The 18198-nt window shown below is 45.9% G+C and overlaps 1 protein-coding gene across 5 annotated transcripts in view; it reads right to left on the bottom strand.

Annotated features, from left to right (window-relative positions):
* Positions 1–18198, bottom strand: part of Ano6 (anoctamin 6) — a 190321-nt gene that overhangs the window by 10036 nt on the left and 162087 nt on the right. For all 5 annotated transcript variants that reach the window (XM_005406593.2, XM_013505697.1, XM_013505696.1 and 2 more), the window contains 4 exons: positions 15829–15959; positions 8664–8869; positions 4554–4756; positions 3074–3179 (listed from right to left, as the gene is read on the bottom strand). In XM_005406593.2, coding sequence (XP_005406650.1) covers positions 3074–3179; positions 4554–4756; positions 8664–8869; positions 15829–15959 — 646 coding nt within the window. The remainder of the gene's footprint in view (positions 1–3073; positions 3180–4553; positions 4757–8663; positions 8870–15828; positions 15960–18198) is intronic.

The following is an 18198-nucleotide window of genomic DNA, read 5'->3' as shown; positions in this document are numbered from 1 at the left end:
AACCCCAAGATTTTTCAGCTATTTTGATATAGATGCTTACTGCTACAAACTTAGCTCTCAGCATTGCTTCTGTTGCATCTGATAGGCTTAGATTTTCTTAATTCCTGCATTGTTCCATTGGTTGTTCAGGAGTACATTCAATTTCCAGGTATCTGAATACTTGGCAAAATTTTGAAAACATTTTGTTGAAACTTGTTTTGTGTTCTACCATCTGATCTATCCTGGAGAATGGTCCACGTGCTCTTTTAGAATAAAGATATTCTGCAGCTGAAGAATGGAATGTTCTGTAAGTGTCTGTTAGGTTCACTTGGTTTCTGACACAATTCTGTATTTCTACTGATTTTCTGTTGGAATGATCTGTCCAGTGCTGAAAGGAAGGTGTTAAAATCCACTACTATTAATGTTCTGGAGCCTATCTCTGCCTTTAAGTGCATTACTATCTGACTTATAGACAGGGGTCCCTTGGTTCATGAACTTAAGTCTTTCCATGATTCTAGTCACAAACCAAATTGGCTGCAAACCAAATCAATTTCCCCCACAAGGTCAACGTTGAACCTAACCACTGAGTTAGATTCAGTGCTCATCCAATTTGGTTTACAACCAGAACTGTGGGAAGAATTAGGTTCCTGGACTGAGGTGCCACTGTATTCAGATGCTTCAATATTGGGTGCATATATATTGACTAGTGTTATTCCTTTTTGCTGAGCTGCCTCATTACTGTTATATAACGACTTTCCTTGTCTCTTCCTACTGCTTTTAAAAGCTGTATTTTCCCAGGAGCCGAGGAAGTTTCAAAGAGCACTGGAAATCAGCCACGTGCAGCGCTGTTGGCAGGCGAGGTAACGTGATCGGGGAGGAGTACTCACAGGAACTGAGCCACACGACGGCTGCGGGGATGTGGCAAAGGCGTTTTCAGTGAGCGGGGGTGGGAGGGCCCGCCCAGGAGGGACATGGGAAGGACGAGGAAGAGGAAGCATCACAACAGAAGCACTGACCCTGCTCTCAAAGAAAAGAACTGGAGAAGTGGTGAGGTCAACAGGATGAAGAGAAATGGGTTCATGTGATGATGATGATGATGATGATGGAGAACAGTAGGGGGAGGAAAGAGGTTTGTTTTGTTTTGTTTTGAGACAAGCTCTCACTGTAATTCAGGCTGGCCTTGAATTCACTATGTAGCCCAGGAGGGATCAAACTTGGTGGTGATCCTCCTGCCTCAGCCTCCCGAATGCTGAGATTATAGGAGTGCACCACCACACCTGGCTAAAAGAGGTATTTTTTTCTGTCATCTATTTCTGAAGGCAGTACTTACAGATAAGTGGATTTTCTGTTACGTCACCTTCCATTTCTGGGTTAAAGTCAACACAGTGAGATGCTCACTTTTAAAAATACATTGCTCCATTTACTTTACACTTCCTAAAATGTTCTTTGCATCTATGAAATGAGTGAGATTGGCCTTAATTTTTCTTCTTCTCTTTATGCTTGTCTGATTTTAGACCTAGGTTTGGCTTCACCACGTGAGATGGAGAGGATTGATTTATTTATTTTTTTCAAGGTCTTTGAGGAAGTTTGCATAAGATAGAAATAATCTGTTCCAAAAGGTCGCACTTTTCTACAAAACCATAAACCTGGTATGTTCATTATGGAATGATTTTTCAGCTACTCAAAATTCTGTTGTAATTCTAGGTTTGTAGAACCTTCGCTAGCACTTTGTTTTGAAACATATCTGACTATATTTGCTATGGTTTAGATGTAAAATGTTCCTCAAAAGTCTCACGTGTTCAGATGATGGGGACACTCACTGTCGTCTGAGTAAGGCAAAGTACAAACAGCACAATAAAGGATGGACAGAAAGACAAGGGGACGCTGGGTGCAGGGTCATATGCCTATAAACCCAGTACTTGGGAGGCTGAGGCAGGAGGATCACCATGAGTTTTGAGCCAACTTGGGCTACATAGTGAGTTCAAGGCCAGCCTGAACTACATAGTGAGACCCTGTTTTTTTTTAAAAAAAAAAGACAAGGGGATGGATCACTTGCAATTGGGAAGGGGCCCAAGGGGACGTGGGCAAGAGGAGGCAGGCGGGAAGGGGAAAGGTGTGCCACGCGCAGGAACCGAATGACCTCAAGGAACACAAACACTGCATGCCCTAAACACAAGGAAAGATAGATATCAAGAGGAATGGCATGCGGGAAGGGGACTTAGAGGAGGAGGGAGGCAAGAGGGACGGGGATTAAGACGAGAATTCAGCTGTGTATGTCCAGATGCCCACCCTCCAAGACGACCATAAACGCCTTAAAAAAAAGAAAACGCAACCTATGAACAAAAAAGGGAAAACTTTTTCCCATCAATTGTGAGGCTTTGTAACCTGGTGGTCACTCTAGAAATGCAGTCGGCTGGATCAACTGACCATTTATACTGCCTTGGTCATTTTTCAGAGCTACTTCACTTTAGGGATGTATAAACTACTGTAAGAAGCTGGCGTATTATGAAAAATGCAGTAGTTGAAGAACAGTAATATGAATGGAAACAGAACAGCAATGCAAGCTCCTTGGAGGCAGAGGCCACAGCTACTCCTCCACCGCTCACAGTCAGCACTCTGCTCGGTGCCCCCTGGCTGAAGAGGCCCTCGGTTAATAATCTACTGAACGGAACCGAATCCTTTCTGCACATTCCATGCTTTCTAACTTTGACAACAGACAACCAAGCCCGGCGTGGTGGTGCGTTACTGCAACCCCAGCACCGCGGGAGGCTGAGGCAGGCGCTCAAGCCCAGCCTGCGCAATTGAGTGACTTAGCTAGACCCTGCGTCAAAATAAAAGGCTGGGAACATAGCTCAGTATGAAAGCCCTGGGGTCTAATCCCTGGCACCACAAAAACAGAACAAAGCAAAGAAACCAAGAATCCAAAAGTCCCAATTACAGCATTATGAATATGCCCCATCTGATCAATACGTGTCCTAAAATAACTTTTAGCGCGCAAGAAGAAAATATACATTTTAAGTTGAACTGGTAACACTCAAATGTAAGATCTACAAATACACGGCCTTAAAACTGTTTCAAAATACACTTTTCCTACCTCCATGACAATGACAAAAGCCAGCTTGGCAGCAACCACATGCCAATAGTAGATGTTGTGTTTGTACTCCTGTGGGTGTCCAGGCGGATTTCGGAAATCACGATACCTGGAAACAAAACAGGCGGGTCTCAGGAAGCAGCTTTTTGATCAAATATTATAAACAAGAGCTGTTTTCAAAAGGAGTCATATTTGATGTAATGTTCTTTTATTTTATTTTAGTTTTTTTTTTGGTTTTTCTCCGGTACCGGGAACCGAACTCACGACCTTGCGCTTGCCAGGCAGGTGCTTTTGCCGCTGAGCTAAATCCCCAGCCCCGGCAATGTTCTTTTAAACTGGACATAAATTTGCTCCTAGAGCTCAATTTGGCAACAAAAGTATTAGAACAATGACTCCAGCAATAATTCACTGAACACATAATCACACAGTGATGGTAATAATGGACTCACCTGTGAAAAAGAATCCTTCTTTAGAAGAGGAAAAAAAGGTAGGGGCGGGGGGGGGGCTCACAGTTTTATTTTTGTTTTCTGAAGGGTATAAAACCATTTAGCCTATTTTTGGGAACATGTTTATAAATTTATTTATAAAACGGTACGAGAACTGGCTCAGCCATGGGTCCGCTGCTCCCTATTGAGAACACACCCACTTGTCACCATTTTTCTACCTAATTCTCTGCTGTGAGCTGCCACACGTTACTACTGTCACAGTGCCTTTCTCAGGAGGGACATCTCTAACTTCCTGCCTAGAAGAGTTTCATGAGCTTTATGTAAAGTAACAGTAGGTAGATGCAGTGTAGGATTCTAACAGTAGGTAGATCCCTTCTTCCTATAACTTGACAACATTTACTGTGGCCGTATTTCTTCTAGTTTATGGGTTGTGTTATTGAAAGTCTGAGTCAGTGAAGGCTTTGAAGAGTTTGGCTAAAAGAATTTTAAAGTCTCCTTTAGACATGTTCAAGACTGAGAAAAATCTATGCTCTGTAGTCAACAAGTATCAACTGGTAATTTAAGTGGTATGAACCCAAGAACATTTTACCAGTCATTAAAAGCAATGCAGGGAGCTTTGGAAACCTTTCAGAAAATACTGGTAGGTATTTCCATCTTTTAACTTTGTACATCTTTAGTAAGTGAGGGTGATATTATCTCTTATCCTCAGGTTGTGCTGATGTAACCAATTAGCCCAGGCACTTGAATTATCGTGGGTTTCTACAACTTCTTGTGTTTCTTCATCTCTAATAGGTAAGACTTTCTCCTGGATCAGTCTCTCTGTACCCATTTCGAACTCTCAAGCTTGCTATTCTGGTTTGGTTTGAAAGCCCTACCTTCATCATTATAAACTGTAATATCTTCATTGAGTTTGACTGAAAAGAAAGCTATGGGAAAACACTGTCTCTAGCAATTCACGTAATCCCAGGCGGAATTACACCACAAGAGAAGTCCGTCTCGAGGGAGGTGAGCTTCTAAACAGGGGAAGCAGAGCCTACCTGCACGTGGTGTGGTTACCAAGGCCAGAGTTGGAGTCCGCCTTGCTTCTGTCTTTGAAGTCCGAGACGTTGAAGATGGACAGCGTGTTGTTGATGTAGCCCTCCATGGTGTAGTCGGCGTGGTCTCCATAGGGCGGGATGGAGAAGGACCAGTAATACACCAGGCGGGGGATCATGTCTGACGTGAAGGCAATGATCATGGCCTGTTCAGGGAGGAACACAATTGCGCAAGCATTAACGTCATTGTAGTTATAGCTAACAAATACCAAGCATTACATTGTTTTCATCGTGCTAATTTTAATAAAGTAGAGGTTCAGAAATCGCAATTCTTTAAGTATGAAATCTGCACCCTAAAAACCAGTAAGTGGCATTTTAAAAAAAATTAGTGTCTATTACACAGACGAGTGGGCTCACCTGAGCGTATCTCACACACACAGAACACGCTTCGGTCCTCCCCGCCCCACTGCGCCTCTTCCCCTTTGCTCCCCAACCTCCTCGTCTCTAATTCTACTTCAAGTCTTTAAAACAAATTTTTTTTCTGGTTTCTTCATATGAGAGAAAGACATACTATTTGACTTTCCTAGTCTGCCATTTTTCACTTAACAAAGTAGTCTCTGAGCAGAAAATTTAGACTATCTCTTTCGGGTGTTCAATTCTTAAGGGAAGATCTGCAATTCAAATGCGGAGGTCCGAGAGCTGTTTACTGTGCTTTTAAATATAATACCGTTTACTCAAACTAAGTATAAACTGGGGTAATGTGGAGAATTTAAGAGGCCTTGTATATACTACGTAAATTAGCATTATTTCAAAAATTAGAACTATCAAAATTATACGGTTCCTAAGGTTGATAGTTTTGTAGCTATCATACTAAGATCAGTATTTTGAAAATACTTTGACTTTATCTAAGTCCTTTGTAATTGATACAAAATTGACTTTCACAAAACTAGAATTTAAACTGCATAAAATATACGTCCCTAGATCTAAATTTAAACAACAGCTTCAAACTCACACTCCTGCCCCTCCAGACTTGCTGAGACAAGTCACCCCAGGGCCTGATTTACTTTAAACACACTATGTACTTGTTCATTAGAGAAGAAGAATTTTTAATATAAAATACGGTGGCTAAAAAGAAATTATATTGCGGTTACTCCATTTAGAAAGTCACGCAATGATGTCAGTTTTGTTAGATCTACTACCTATGCCTCCAAACTTGCAAAAGATTAAACGGACAAAGTTATGAAAATTGTAACTTACTTAGCAATACACAGAAAGCCTTAGTATATTTTCAAACAGAGGGAATAAATATGAATCAATCATAAACCTGTGCCTGACAGGCATCTACTGGGATATAAAGCTGAGTTATACACGTTTTCTAAAATTTTTTAATTTGGGGTTTAACTCTCCCATTTGTAAAACTGCTTTGCGGGATGGAGAAAGAATATTCTGCAAACCCAATTCCATGTGAATAAACAAAGTGAACGAGTGAGTCATTAAATAAGCAGAAGAACAGACATGTTTCTGGCTCGACGTGATTTTTAATAGTACTCATCTGAACATATGGTTTAAACAGTGAGACCACAAACCAGCAAACAAGATCTCAGGCAAAGCAAGAAAAACGAGGAGCTTTTCTACCGCAAAACTGCCCCCGCTAGAACCAACCTTGTCATTTCCTTCCAGTGTAAAATCTGTGTGCGTGACTGCTGGTCAGTGGTGGGGTGCCGTAAGAATCCTACACCCTTTTCCAGATTTCAGTGGATTAAATTTCCTGTTATCATTTACCTCAACCGTTATTTGTTTATAAAATCACCTGCACACGTGCTCCAGGAAGCTACAGAAATTCCAACACGGGAGATCACGCTATCGGTGTCTGACAAGACACCTCTCCTCCTGAGCTGAGCTCCTCTGAGGGGTATGCTGCAGAGCACAAATGTGTGTTTCATTCCTCACGCTGTTCCGCACTCAGGTTTCCATTTATATCAAAATAAATTAAAATCGGTCGTCAATAGCAGATGCGCTGGCAGATACCACAGCATCAGTGCAGCTTATTTACTAAACCAGCAGCCTCACAAGGGGTGATTTTACACCGAGCTCCTGCTGGACGCCCGCTTTCGCCCCCGTGGCTGTTCTCTTCCTCTTACGGCCATTAGGTTGCGGACTTACACAGTAGGTATTTGAGGGGTTGAGGGCATACCTGTGAGGGACACAGACGTGTTCGATGTTTGCACATATATTTACATACCTACATGTGTATGTGTGTGCACACTGCATCTTGGGAGTGTAACAGTCCTAATAATACGGAAAAAACGTTATCTGTAGTTTAATCAATGACACAAATCTAGTAAGTAGTTTTCCTAGGATAAATTGAAGAAAAACAACCATCGGACAAGACCCAGTAGCTCCAATTAGCCAGCGTGTGTGTCTGCACACAGACCCGCTTGGAGCCGCTTGTCAACACAGCCAGCCCTCCATCTGTGCTAATGGAGCGGGGCCATGGCCCGGCCTCCGCCAAGAGGTGCCTGATACAATCAAGCTCGTATGCTTGAGCATCACGATTCGATCGCATTTTCTGGTTGCTGAAGGTCAAACAAAAACCCTTTTAGTTTCAAACCTTGTTGCTGAAAATTCTCTTCAATCCCCCGAGTCCACGTTCTGAACGTGGCAGACCCGTACTTTATGGCTGTGGAACCTGAAAGGCCTCGCTGTCATGTTTCTGGACGTCAGTTTTCATTTGGAACAGCGGATGTTTAAGCCGCAGCAGTGTTACTGGGTGAGAGGAAGCTGACGTACCTTGTAAGTTGGCTTTTATGCGTCATTTGCAACTTTCTCCAAAAAGTAGAGACAGCATATGATTCAGACAAATGGAGCGTTTGAGAGTGGAGGGTTCCAGAGAGCTTGTTCTATTGTACACAACTATACCTATCATCCGGACAGTGACTAGTTTTCAAATTCTTGTGCCTTTAGCTGGGATACATGTCAGAGTCCCCAGGGAGTGGATGTTAATGAGGTTGAATAAAGAAAATCAAGCATCAGTGACATTCAGGGACGCTGAATGCATTCTATGCGTTAACTCACTAACCACTGCGCAGGGGGTCGTGGTTCTACCAATGGTAAGACGAGGGTCTGACGTGCGAGAGCCGGCTCCAGAATCATAGTGCTCGGAAGGGGAGCACAGACCTACTGAGTCTACAGCCTGCGGCACTCAGGAATCTGCTCCCGCAGAGCCTCGCCCACAGGCAACGAGAAAAGGCAGGGCACTTGGGGGCAAGCGCGGGTTTAGAAATTAAAGCTGGGAAATAATTTTGTTGGGGAGGGGAAGCTGACCGGAGGGCGGGAGTGAGACTGGCAGTGAGATATGGCGGCAAAGGGCCCTGGTTTTCAGGCTGTTTCTAAGGGAAGAGGTCACCGACAGCTGGCATGAAGACTGCTATGCCTGAGAACTGTTAGTGTGTGCAAAAACAAAACGAAGGCCTGTTCAGATTGGTCTCTAATCAATTCATACAGGCTGGGAACCACTGAGTGTGTGCCTTCACGGCCGGCATGGAGGGCAGGAAGCTGCCTCAGCCAGGAGTATGGCTAGCAAGGACCCAGTGGAAGGTGGGAAGAGTGCTAGAACTCATCCTTACACCCTGCTGCTCTGAGACAAAGAGGGCAACGCAGTTCGCCATGTGTGAAGTGCTTCCACTGCAGTTATTATAGTAGTTGGTATTTTGGAACCTACAGTAAAATATGATGGAATGGTCTTATCTTAGTCCTGAAACACTACAAGAACACATTTCTACCTGTATTACGAAAGCAGTTTTTGATAACTCCTTTTATAGTCACGTGAGGATTAGAAGTGTTAGTACTTATTAATGTTATTACCATATTTGTTTTGCATAAAAACCAGCAAATGGGCAACAATGGTACCCCTGTCATTATACACAAACAAAACTGAAAAAGAGTAGTATCACTTTCATTCCATAGCATATAATTATATTGTTTATACAGATGACAGAGCTGGCACCATCCTCCCATTTTACAAAGCACCAAACACCTGATTCCGTAGGTGGCGCCCCAGTGCATTCTGGGGCTTTTAAAGGCCTCCACCCTGCGCAGCCTCTGTCTACTCACGTTCGTCACCACAGCCAGAACTGCGATTCCTTGCATGATGGGCTGCCACGCGCCGATGTCTTGGGCCTTTTCCGGCACCATGCGTCTAAACTGGGTGGTCAGTTTCCACGCGTCCACTCTTATTTCCAATATATTGTTCACGAGAGCCAGCAGAGGGGCCAGCGGAAAGGAGGCCACAAATAAGGTGACGAACCCAAACTGAATAACTGTCAATGGAAGGGACACACATCATGGAGTGGTGGGTGGGTGGACAACACATTTCCTTTACTCTTAGAAAGAGAAAGGCAACACAGAACTCGATCCCAAAGACAAAACACGCACGCAGCAACAACCACTCAACAGTGAAACAATTTAAACAAAACACAAATATGAAATCTCTTGAAAGACAGCTAATTACAGCTATTTCTTTTACATACACACAGTTAACAGGAACAATATATTGAAAAGTCTTTCATCAATCACAAATTATTTTCTGGTAACAAATTTGAGACATTTTAAGCGTATTGTTCACTCTTCTTATTATTATGATTATTATTTTTGGTTTTTTTTTTTTGAGACAGGGTCTCGCTATGCAGTTCAGGCTGGCCTTGAGTTCACTTTGTTTCCCAGGCTGGTTTTGAACTCACAACGGTCCTCCTGCCTCAGCCTCCCGAGGGCTGCGATTATAGCCATGTGCCACCACGCCCGGCTCTGTTCATTCTTAATGTTGAGCTAGGAGGATATTAGCAGATGATTTGTGACTTAGGATTTAAAAAAAAGTACCACTGGGAAGGCTCTGCTCAGGAAGTGTTAAAGGGAATTATGAGGAAAAGCAGCAAAGAAACAGAGCCCTGTAAGTTGGAGAAAGTAAGTACAATGTGAACACAAACACGAGACAAAAAGCGGTCTTGCTAGGCCCTCTCCTCCTCCAGCACATCTACTGCAGTCCCCACGGTCACAATCTCAAGACACTACTGCTGGCTTCGAAGTTCTTCTTTCCTTATCTGAAACTTACATGGTCTGATATACATAGGGCAGCAGCTCTGAGAACAGCTACACCTGGAAACCAAAAGGAAGCACGCCAGCCAGATTTAGAAAAGAAGCGTTTGAGTTCGAGGCCCTTCCCTTCCTTCCAACAGGCAGACCCGTAGAGGGCTTGTGCGTAACTAACACTGTGGGTGAGAGGAAAACTCACAGGCCCTTTAGAAGGCCAGCTGCTCAGATGGACAGCAGGGAGGAGCCCGGCCAGGAAAGTGAGGGTACGGTGGGTGGGATCAGGGAGGTGGGACTGGCATTTGCTTCTGGTCTGAGAGGACAGGTTCTGTTCTACAAGAGCAGACGGGGCTGGGAGGAGTGTTTGTAGCTGGAAGGGTCAGACAAGCACGGACCAGCGCTGATCAGGCCAGAGTCAGCGGCAGGAGCGGCCACCGGGGATGGACAGCCCGAGTCTGCGACTCTCCATCACCCGGGGGCAGGCAGGGAAGAGAAAGGCGCGCAGTGGGTGAGAGGCGGCTGGGAAGGAGTGAAGGCGTGCCCTGCTGGGAGGGGCACCTCACGGCCGCTGGAGTGAGGGGCGATGCTGCTGGACCTGCTCAACACAGGCCGGAAATCAGGAGGAGAAACGTAACCCTCCCAGTTACAAACCCAAAGGAGGAAAGGTAAGGCTGTGGCGAGAACCGGCTGAGAATAAACCAGCGATGACCAATGGGAGGATATGCCACACCCTGGACCGGGCAGATGCGCGCTTGCGGACGAATCACAGTTCTCTCCACAGAATTAGAATTCTAATACAAAGTCAGTTAATTCAGAATTTTTTTAAAAAGAAGCTAAAAGATGAGGATACAGTTTATAAATAAGTAGACAGGTAATTCATAAAAGGGGAACGATTCCACTGACATAAAAACAGTAAAATGAGATCAGCTTTAGGGGATATTGAGTATATTATACAATTAAAATTGCAGAATTAGTGCACGGACAGATAGCATGAATTAAACAGAATGGTTTTAAAGCAGAGAGAAAAACGCGCCTGAGACTTAAATAGATTATAATCAGTGGGTTCCAAGTATTTAAGCAACTCACCAAATCATTGGAAAAACAGGTACAGGGTCATCATTTTTTTACCTCAAAATAAATTCCAGATGGATTAAAACTTTTATGTTTAAAAATACACCAGAAAAAGAACCCAACATGGTATAATTTGTGCTGCTATTTAAGTTAGAACTAGAAAGACTGATCACTTCAGCACGGCAAAAACCACCCACAGTAAAGACAGCAATACCCCTTGCCTGAAACGTCTGCCGGGATCCCACCTCGCTAACACTCCCCCTTCGCTGCAGTCAGGTTTCCTGAAGGAAGTCCAAGCTGTTCCCTTCTCCACTACACCTTCCCTGCATGAAAGTGCGGCCTGGTGCGGACCTCACGCCTGCACTGAACTTACTCTTGCTAACCACTCTGGGGGCGACTGCTTATCTGGAGCCCAACAGGTTTTCAGCTGTTTCTCTGATCACTAAGTAACTTCTGATATGGCCAAATACTCCCCTCTATCGGGCATTTTGTCCTCATTTTTGTTTTACTTAAGTAATGTTAAAAAGCTGAGTCAAGCTATATACTGCGAGATAAGAAATCTCCCAAATAAAACTGGTCAAGATAAAAGAAAATTTTAAGCATTAACTGCTTCTTTCAGTAAACCACAGACATCAGGAATACACCTATCCCAGATATCCTTGTATACACACATAAATTTTATTTCTCATTTTAAAGGAAAAGAAAAAAAATAACAAAAACAAATACATAAACAAAACAGCATGGAAAACAATAAAAATGATACAGAATTTCAAAACAAGGTGATAGGATATTAACAATGGCTGTTATATTACCTAATGTTATCTTCAAAATGGGTGCACATATAACCAGATATAGGCATGTAAGAGTGATCAATTAAACATTAACAGTTCCTTTCAGTAAACCAACAGACATTGGTAGTGCAATTCCCCTAGCTGTCCTGTGTGTACACACACATATTTTTTCGTCTTCTCTCTTTTTCCTCTCCCCTCCTGCATCCCAGTTGCTCCTTCCTATTTGAGCAGTTTCTGTTCCCTTTCACAACCTGTACCTTTCAGATTTTACTTACCCTTTCAGGTTCTTATAGTAGGGAGGAAATACGATGTTTACACATGTGAATCTGATTTATTTCACTTACGAGTATGGCCTCTAGCTGCGTCCATTTACCTATAAAGGAACGACTGATCTGAAGACAACAATCTGCAGTAGAAGAACCACTGCTGAACTCCTACCATCTTGCACGGTGAAGCTCTGCATCATTTCCAATGTTGTTTTTTTTTTCATTACTTGTTACTGTCTTTGGTTGTTTGATCAATCTTACATTCTTACATCTGGTGGACTGAGCAACTCCGTGGAAGGTAACAGCACGTAATGTAGCAACCATTGTTAATTCCTATCATTTTGTCTTGAGGTCATGTATCGTTCTTGCTGTTTTTGTGTTGCTTTTGTTTTTGTCTTCATTGTTGATGTTTTGTTAGGTTGTTTTCTTTTTAAAAAAAACACCTCCCAAATACTACACGCAGGTAGTACCTTTCCTGCTTGGCCGGTCACTACATGCAGGCAGCACCTTTGCTGCTTGGCCGGCAGCTTAGCAACTAAGCAGCAAGCCCGTCTGCTCGCCTTCGTTCTCCGACGCTCTCAGCGAGTACTAACGCCTTCCCAGCCTTCTTCCGCATCCGGGACACGCTCCTCCCGCTGCTTTGCTCTCCCTTTTCTTTGGCCCCGCTTCTCCGCTTCCTCTTTAAACATCCCTTCTTTCCGGGGACTCGCAGCATCCATTTCCCGCCAAGTTCTTTTCAAACTCCTGCCTGCTCCACCCACACAGCCTCACCCGTGGCCCCTCGGACGTATGGCCTTTCTGATGTCCGTGCACAAACCACACCCAAAATATTCCTGATGGAAACACCTCCACAGGAGCTCCTCTCCCCGCTTCCCCTCCACAGCCAGGCTCGGGAAGGAGGCCTAAGGATTCTACTCCTTCGAGCACTTAGCGAACCTGCCTCCCCGCTTCCACTGCACTGAGACGCTTGCTGTGTGCGTGACCTGCTGCTCTCTCCCCGACTGCCTTCCTCCTACCAGCGTGGACCCCAAACGCTATCTTCCTCCTGCCGCCAGAGTAATCCGCACTACGCAGTTCTGCTCACCAAGGTTCCAGCAGTGCCTCTTTCTTTAAGAATGAAGCCCACCACGATGGCTGCTGCCCTTGCGGCTCTGGTACCCACACCTGCAGATCCTTCCCTCCAGCCACACTCTGTCCACGCGATATTCTCAGAAGTCACCGACTGCCCTTGTGCATTTGCACTTTAAAATACATTCGGCTCTCTGCACAAAGTGACGAGGTAACTAACTTCCTCTCAACCTGCAAGTCCGCTTCAGTCTCCACCTGCGCGAGGAGGCCGGGTCTGCCTTCTTCACAAGCCAGGAGTGCCGCTCCTCGAGGGCACTGACCCAGTCTTACCTCGGTCTCCCTAGCAACCCAGAGTGCGCAAGAAACATTCACAGCACACGGGAAGGAAGGCACGGGAGGCCCGCAGATCCCCCGGGCCTGCTGCCACATGGGAAAGATTGTGCCAGAGGTGAGGGCTCAGTGCAGCTTGGGACCGGCGGAGCAGGGCTGAGCCGGGCGAGGACTGGGGTGAGGGAGGCGAGGGAGGCACAGGAGGGAGGGACGGAAGCGGGGGCTGCAAGGAGATGTCGAGCAGCCATGGCCTTCGTTACAGACGAGACCGGGCGTGTTCAGGGCGGCATGGCCGGGACTGGCGTTCGTTCAAGTTAGATGGAGCCAGTGCTATGGGACGGTCCCATTTCCGCGGTTTTTAAGGAGCCTGGAAGCAGACAGCGAGCATGGCACGGGTGTAAGAGGCTGCGCCCCGGACAGCACACGGCCACTTCACCGCTTCAGGGCACCTCGTGCACGGCACCTGCCCGCGGGGAGATGCAGCGAGCTCTCAAAGCTCCTGGGACAAAGGGGTGTCTACGGCTTTCAGATTTAACACCAACACACGCACTGCTCTGATGCTTGGTGCCCACGTTCTCGTAACAGGACCGACACTCTGGGGGGTGATTCCGGCTCATGCCCGAGGGTTACTCAAATAATTCAAAGGACGGTGGGAAATTCACTAATACAGATTTCACTCAGAGAAAACCATCGGACGGGGCAACGTGCGCATAAGATCAGTGAATGGTTGCACAGCTGATCTGAGTCACTCAAATATTCCTGAGTGACAGACTCAGAGGACTCGGAGGGGGCGCCCGTGGGACTGTGGTGGCTGGAGCTTCTCAGGCCTAGGAGAAAGAGCCACCCCATGATGCGGACAGCTAGGGGGTCTGCTAAGGCCCAGGAGGAACTGGTCAAGTGAGAAGAAAGGAGAAGGGCGGCGGCTGGCGCAAGGCCTAGACAAGGACAGAGCGCTCGGGGCGTCTGCAGGAAGATGCTTCCCTTGAGCAGCAGGAGGCAGAGTGAGAAGGAGGTGCCATTAGTGAACGGGGGCGGGATGAAGGCGCTGTGCGGTAGGAGACCACTCCCAATGGCGGGCATCGCTGCTTTTTAGAGGAACAAAAATAATTCAAAAGGCACTTGCAATTCTATCGTTTACAGGCTTCAAGGACAAGAGCCAGACTTCACATTACTATTGAATAAACGCTAACAGACCGATTCTCAGGAAAGAAATTTTTTAAATGATCACTAAAATAACGGGATAATTGGAAAACAATTTAGTACATCTAGAAATCTGTCCATATCAGTTGTTATTCTATCTTTCCTGACAGGGTAGGATGAAGCCAAATTATTTCGTTCACAACTGTTTTAATAAACCTATGAATCTGTAAAAGTCTGGTCAACTTCTCCCCAAAGTATGACTATAAAACTTTTCTTTTCAACGTCACTTATTTGACTTAACAACTGTAACTTTTTCCCAAGTTTTTTTTTGGGAGGCGGGAGCTAAAATAACATTTTGTACCAGGCTGATGTCATTAATGTTGATAGAGGCTGCAATAAGAAATCTTTATAATTATGACTCCTTTTGGAATAATGAGTAATTATCTTGCAGTCCTTTTGAAAATAAATAAAATACAGCTTCTACATCATGTACTGTAACTACACCCTTAATAAATCCTGATCACAAAACAAGCAGAAATGAACTTCAAAGCAGACCCCAGGCTGCCGCAGAGGACTGCTGACTAAAGGAGCCTTGAAATGAACCTTTCACTCAACAAAGAAAGATGTGCTTCCACGCATAAGGTCTACTTCTGAAAGCAATTATTTTATACATAGAATGTTACCTCATAAGAACCATCTCCATCTGCAGACTTGTAAATAGGAACTGCAAAGGGTGTCCTTGCAAACACAAAGATCCCTACGTATACATTCAAACAAAATTTTGTACCTCTTTTTCTATTCTCCTATGGTTAAAAAACCTGTAATTCAATGCAATGGTTAGCTGAAAGGGCAGAAGTACAAAACATGTAAATTGTTAGCTGTCTATTAGATACAAGTGTGTCAGGCATAATAGAGAAGTTTTCTATGGAAATCTACTTTGGGATCCATGTGAAAAGCACCACAGAACTCGAAATTAGATTAAACTGAGGAGAAGCAGAACCCAAGCAAGTAATACACAAATGCGCAAAGGTGTCCGGCAATGAGGCGACCCGTTTGCTGAATCTTACCTCGGCCGCTTAAGGAAGCGGGTGGAAACCACTGGCCGAAAGGCCGCCCAAGGCAGGAGTGTGGTGTGGGTGCCTGTGAGCCCCGGCAAACAGCACACTCCTGCAGGCTTTCTTAAGTGACGTTCAGAGCTGTAAGCACCAAGGCGTGCCCGCATGAGCTCCTGCCCAAGCTGAACCATATCCGAAGAAAGACACTAAGCCCATCCTCAGACCCCAGGATCAGCATGTTTTCATGGTGAAGAAGTACTTCGATGAACATTCCACTTCACTACTCAGTAATAAATACTTAGCTTCAACCGACATAAGGCACACACGGCCACCTTATAAATTTTATACAGGGGAGAAAAACATACTCCATTTCAATACACTCAATGATCACCTGGCTCTGTAAGCGATGCTTTCGGACTCTAAAACACGCTCCAACATTTCATATCACTGAAAATGTTACTTAGCAACTTACTCATTTCAAGATACTCATAAAACAATCCCAGTTTTCCCATGGGCTGCAGATGGTAATCCTGTTCCCACCGTGGGCTTATGTTTTCCGATCCAGAAACTCTGCGATAACGTCCAATTAGATTCATGATCCAGCTGCCAAAAACATCAAATTATAAATCAGAGTATCGTCAAAGATCATTTTGTTGCCGTCTCAAAGCTTAGCCTATAATCTTCCCCAGAAATTAATTTCATATTTACATGTTGAATTTCTTTTTACTTGTGCCCCCCTACCCCTCCATGCTTTGAAAATTACAGCTATATACCTGGATTTGTCAAAATTGTTACCGCTAATTTTTTTTGGATGTGGGCAGCTCCATGTTTAAGATTTTCTTTTCTTTTTTTGGTTTTTCTCTGCTACCGGGAACCGAACTCACGACCTTGCGCTTGCCAGGCAGGCGCTTTTGCCGCTGAGCTAAATCCCCAGCCCCCAAGATTTTCTTTTCTTTTGATGAATTTTACTTTCTCACACTCCCTCTTTACCATCAAAATGTCCTTTCCAATATGAACATCATCAACCAAAATAAGCAAAATAAAGCCACAGAACACGAACTTGTTTGAAGTGCTGTGCAGAGTACCAGCGCAGGGCAAAGTCACTTTCTATGTGGGCACAGGGAAGGCTGGGACCTCACTGAGCGACAAGAGCGGGGAGAAAAGGTCTGAGCTGCGGACGAGAGCTTCCAGGAAGCGGTACACCGACTACAAAGGGCCTGAGGCGAGGTAGGGCCCCACCCCCCATAGGAGGTTCATGTGGTCCACGGCTCCCGGCAAACAAGTCTGCTGGCCACTGTTCAGACGCGGGCGCTTCTAGCTGAAGGAAGTGAGGAGCCTGGGAGGGTGCTGAGCAGAACAGTGTCACCGCGACATGAAAGAGGCCGCTGAATGTAGTAAGCTGAACAAAGTAAGGATGGGAGAAGCGAGACACTCCCGCAGGAAGGCTAGCCCTGCGCACCCCGGACCTGCCTCCATGGAGCAGCCCGCCTTCTTACACGCCACGTTTTCCTCTCTCAAACCCTTGCGGCTCTGATAAATATTTCTCCACATTTGAAGGCAACTTGCCCTGAAAAGGGACCTGAGCTGGCAGTGACAGGAGCGGCGCACCTCCAGCGTGAAGAGCCAGCGTCCCCTCCAGGAGCAGCCGGTCTGTGCTTGCATGCGGAGCTCACAACATGCGGAGCTCACAGAAGCTGCACAACAAGCGACGTCAACTACACCTACGACGTCCGCCTAAGCTGCAGCCGGTTCTGTCTGCGTGGCTTTCAGAATGTGACAGCGAGGACCAGGAGCCCTCTCAGGCCCGGGAGAACACCACACAGACCCTCCTCCTCCCCCGCCGTGCACACGTCCCCGCGCACACAGCCCGGCCTGGGCCAGGGTTACAACGGCTCTGCTCCTCACCGCCGCCCTCCCCGCTCCCTTCTCTTCCCACTACGGGGCTCTTCCTGCGGATGTGCCCCCGGCTGGGCGTCCGTCTTTCCTGCTTTCTCGCTGCGGACATCAGGGAAGGGCAAGAGCCGCAGGACAGGGGAGGAGATGGCCCGCAAACATCCACGACTCGGAATCTACATCCAGGCTCTACTGCTTACTAGCTGTTTTACTTCGGCAAAGTTAAAACAGGGTGATAAGATGTCTGCTATCCAGGCCTGCTACAGGGATTAAATTCAAAACCGCTAAAAGGGTATCCCACACTTCCAAACACACCCGTACCCTCTATGAGGCTTGCGGTTGACGTACACAGGTGATTCTGGCCGAAGCCAACCGAACATACAAGCCCGTGTCATCTGAGTCTCAGCCTGGGGATCTCGGGGATACTAGGCCGCCTGGACCGATGCTTGTCATTTTGCAGTTTCCAAGAAAGACACAAAATGCTGGTCAATAGTGCAGCTCCCTATCCTGCAATCAAAAGACCCGAGGAATGTCCTAGAACCTGCTGTCCCACTGCCACCCCAGGGCCTCGTGACACAGGTGGCACCAGGGACCACACGTGCCCACCACCCTTCACAGCACCTGAACCTGAGGTTACTGGCCTTAGCTTCTGTCCGTTTAGTTTTTGCCCTGCCTCCCCACTGCCAGCCTCGGCCTCTTTGAACCCTCTCCATAAGCAGAGGAGCAGGTGCTCTTCCGCTCGCTTTGGATTCAGGAAGAAACCTCCGTCCCGCTGCATCACCAGCTGTTCTAGCGCTTCGCATTCCTCCTATTCTGCCTCCCCGAGTCAGCCCATGTGAGAGGTCTTTCTCATTAGCTTTGTTTGCAGAGCTATAGACTGAGCTTCTTAATCAGATTTCCAGAGCTGAATCACTCATCTGGATTAGAAATAACATCCACTGTTGCCTTT

This window comes from Chinchilla lanigera, unplaced genomic scaffold, assembly GCF_000276665.1.
Source record: "Chinchilla lanigera isolate Chin_1 unplaced genomic scaffold, ChiLan1.0 scaffold00099, whole genome shotgun sequence".
In the NCBI taxonomy this organism is placed as follows: Eukaryota; Metazoa; Chordata; class Mammalia; order Rodentia; family Chinchillidae; genus Chinchilla; species Chinchilla lanigera.
The sequence above is the reverse complement of the archived record's forward strand: the minus strand, read 5'-3'. Positions and strand labels throughout refer to the sequence as shown.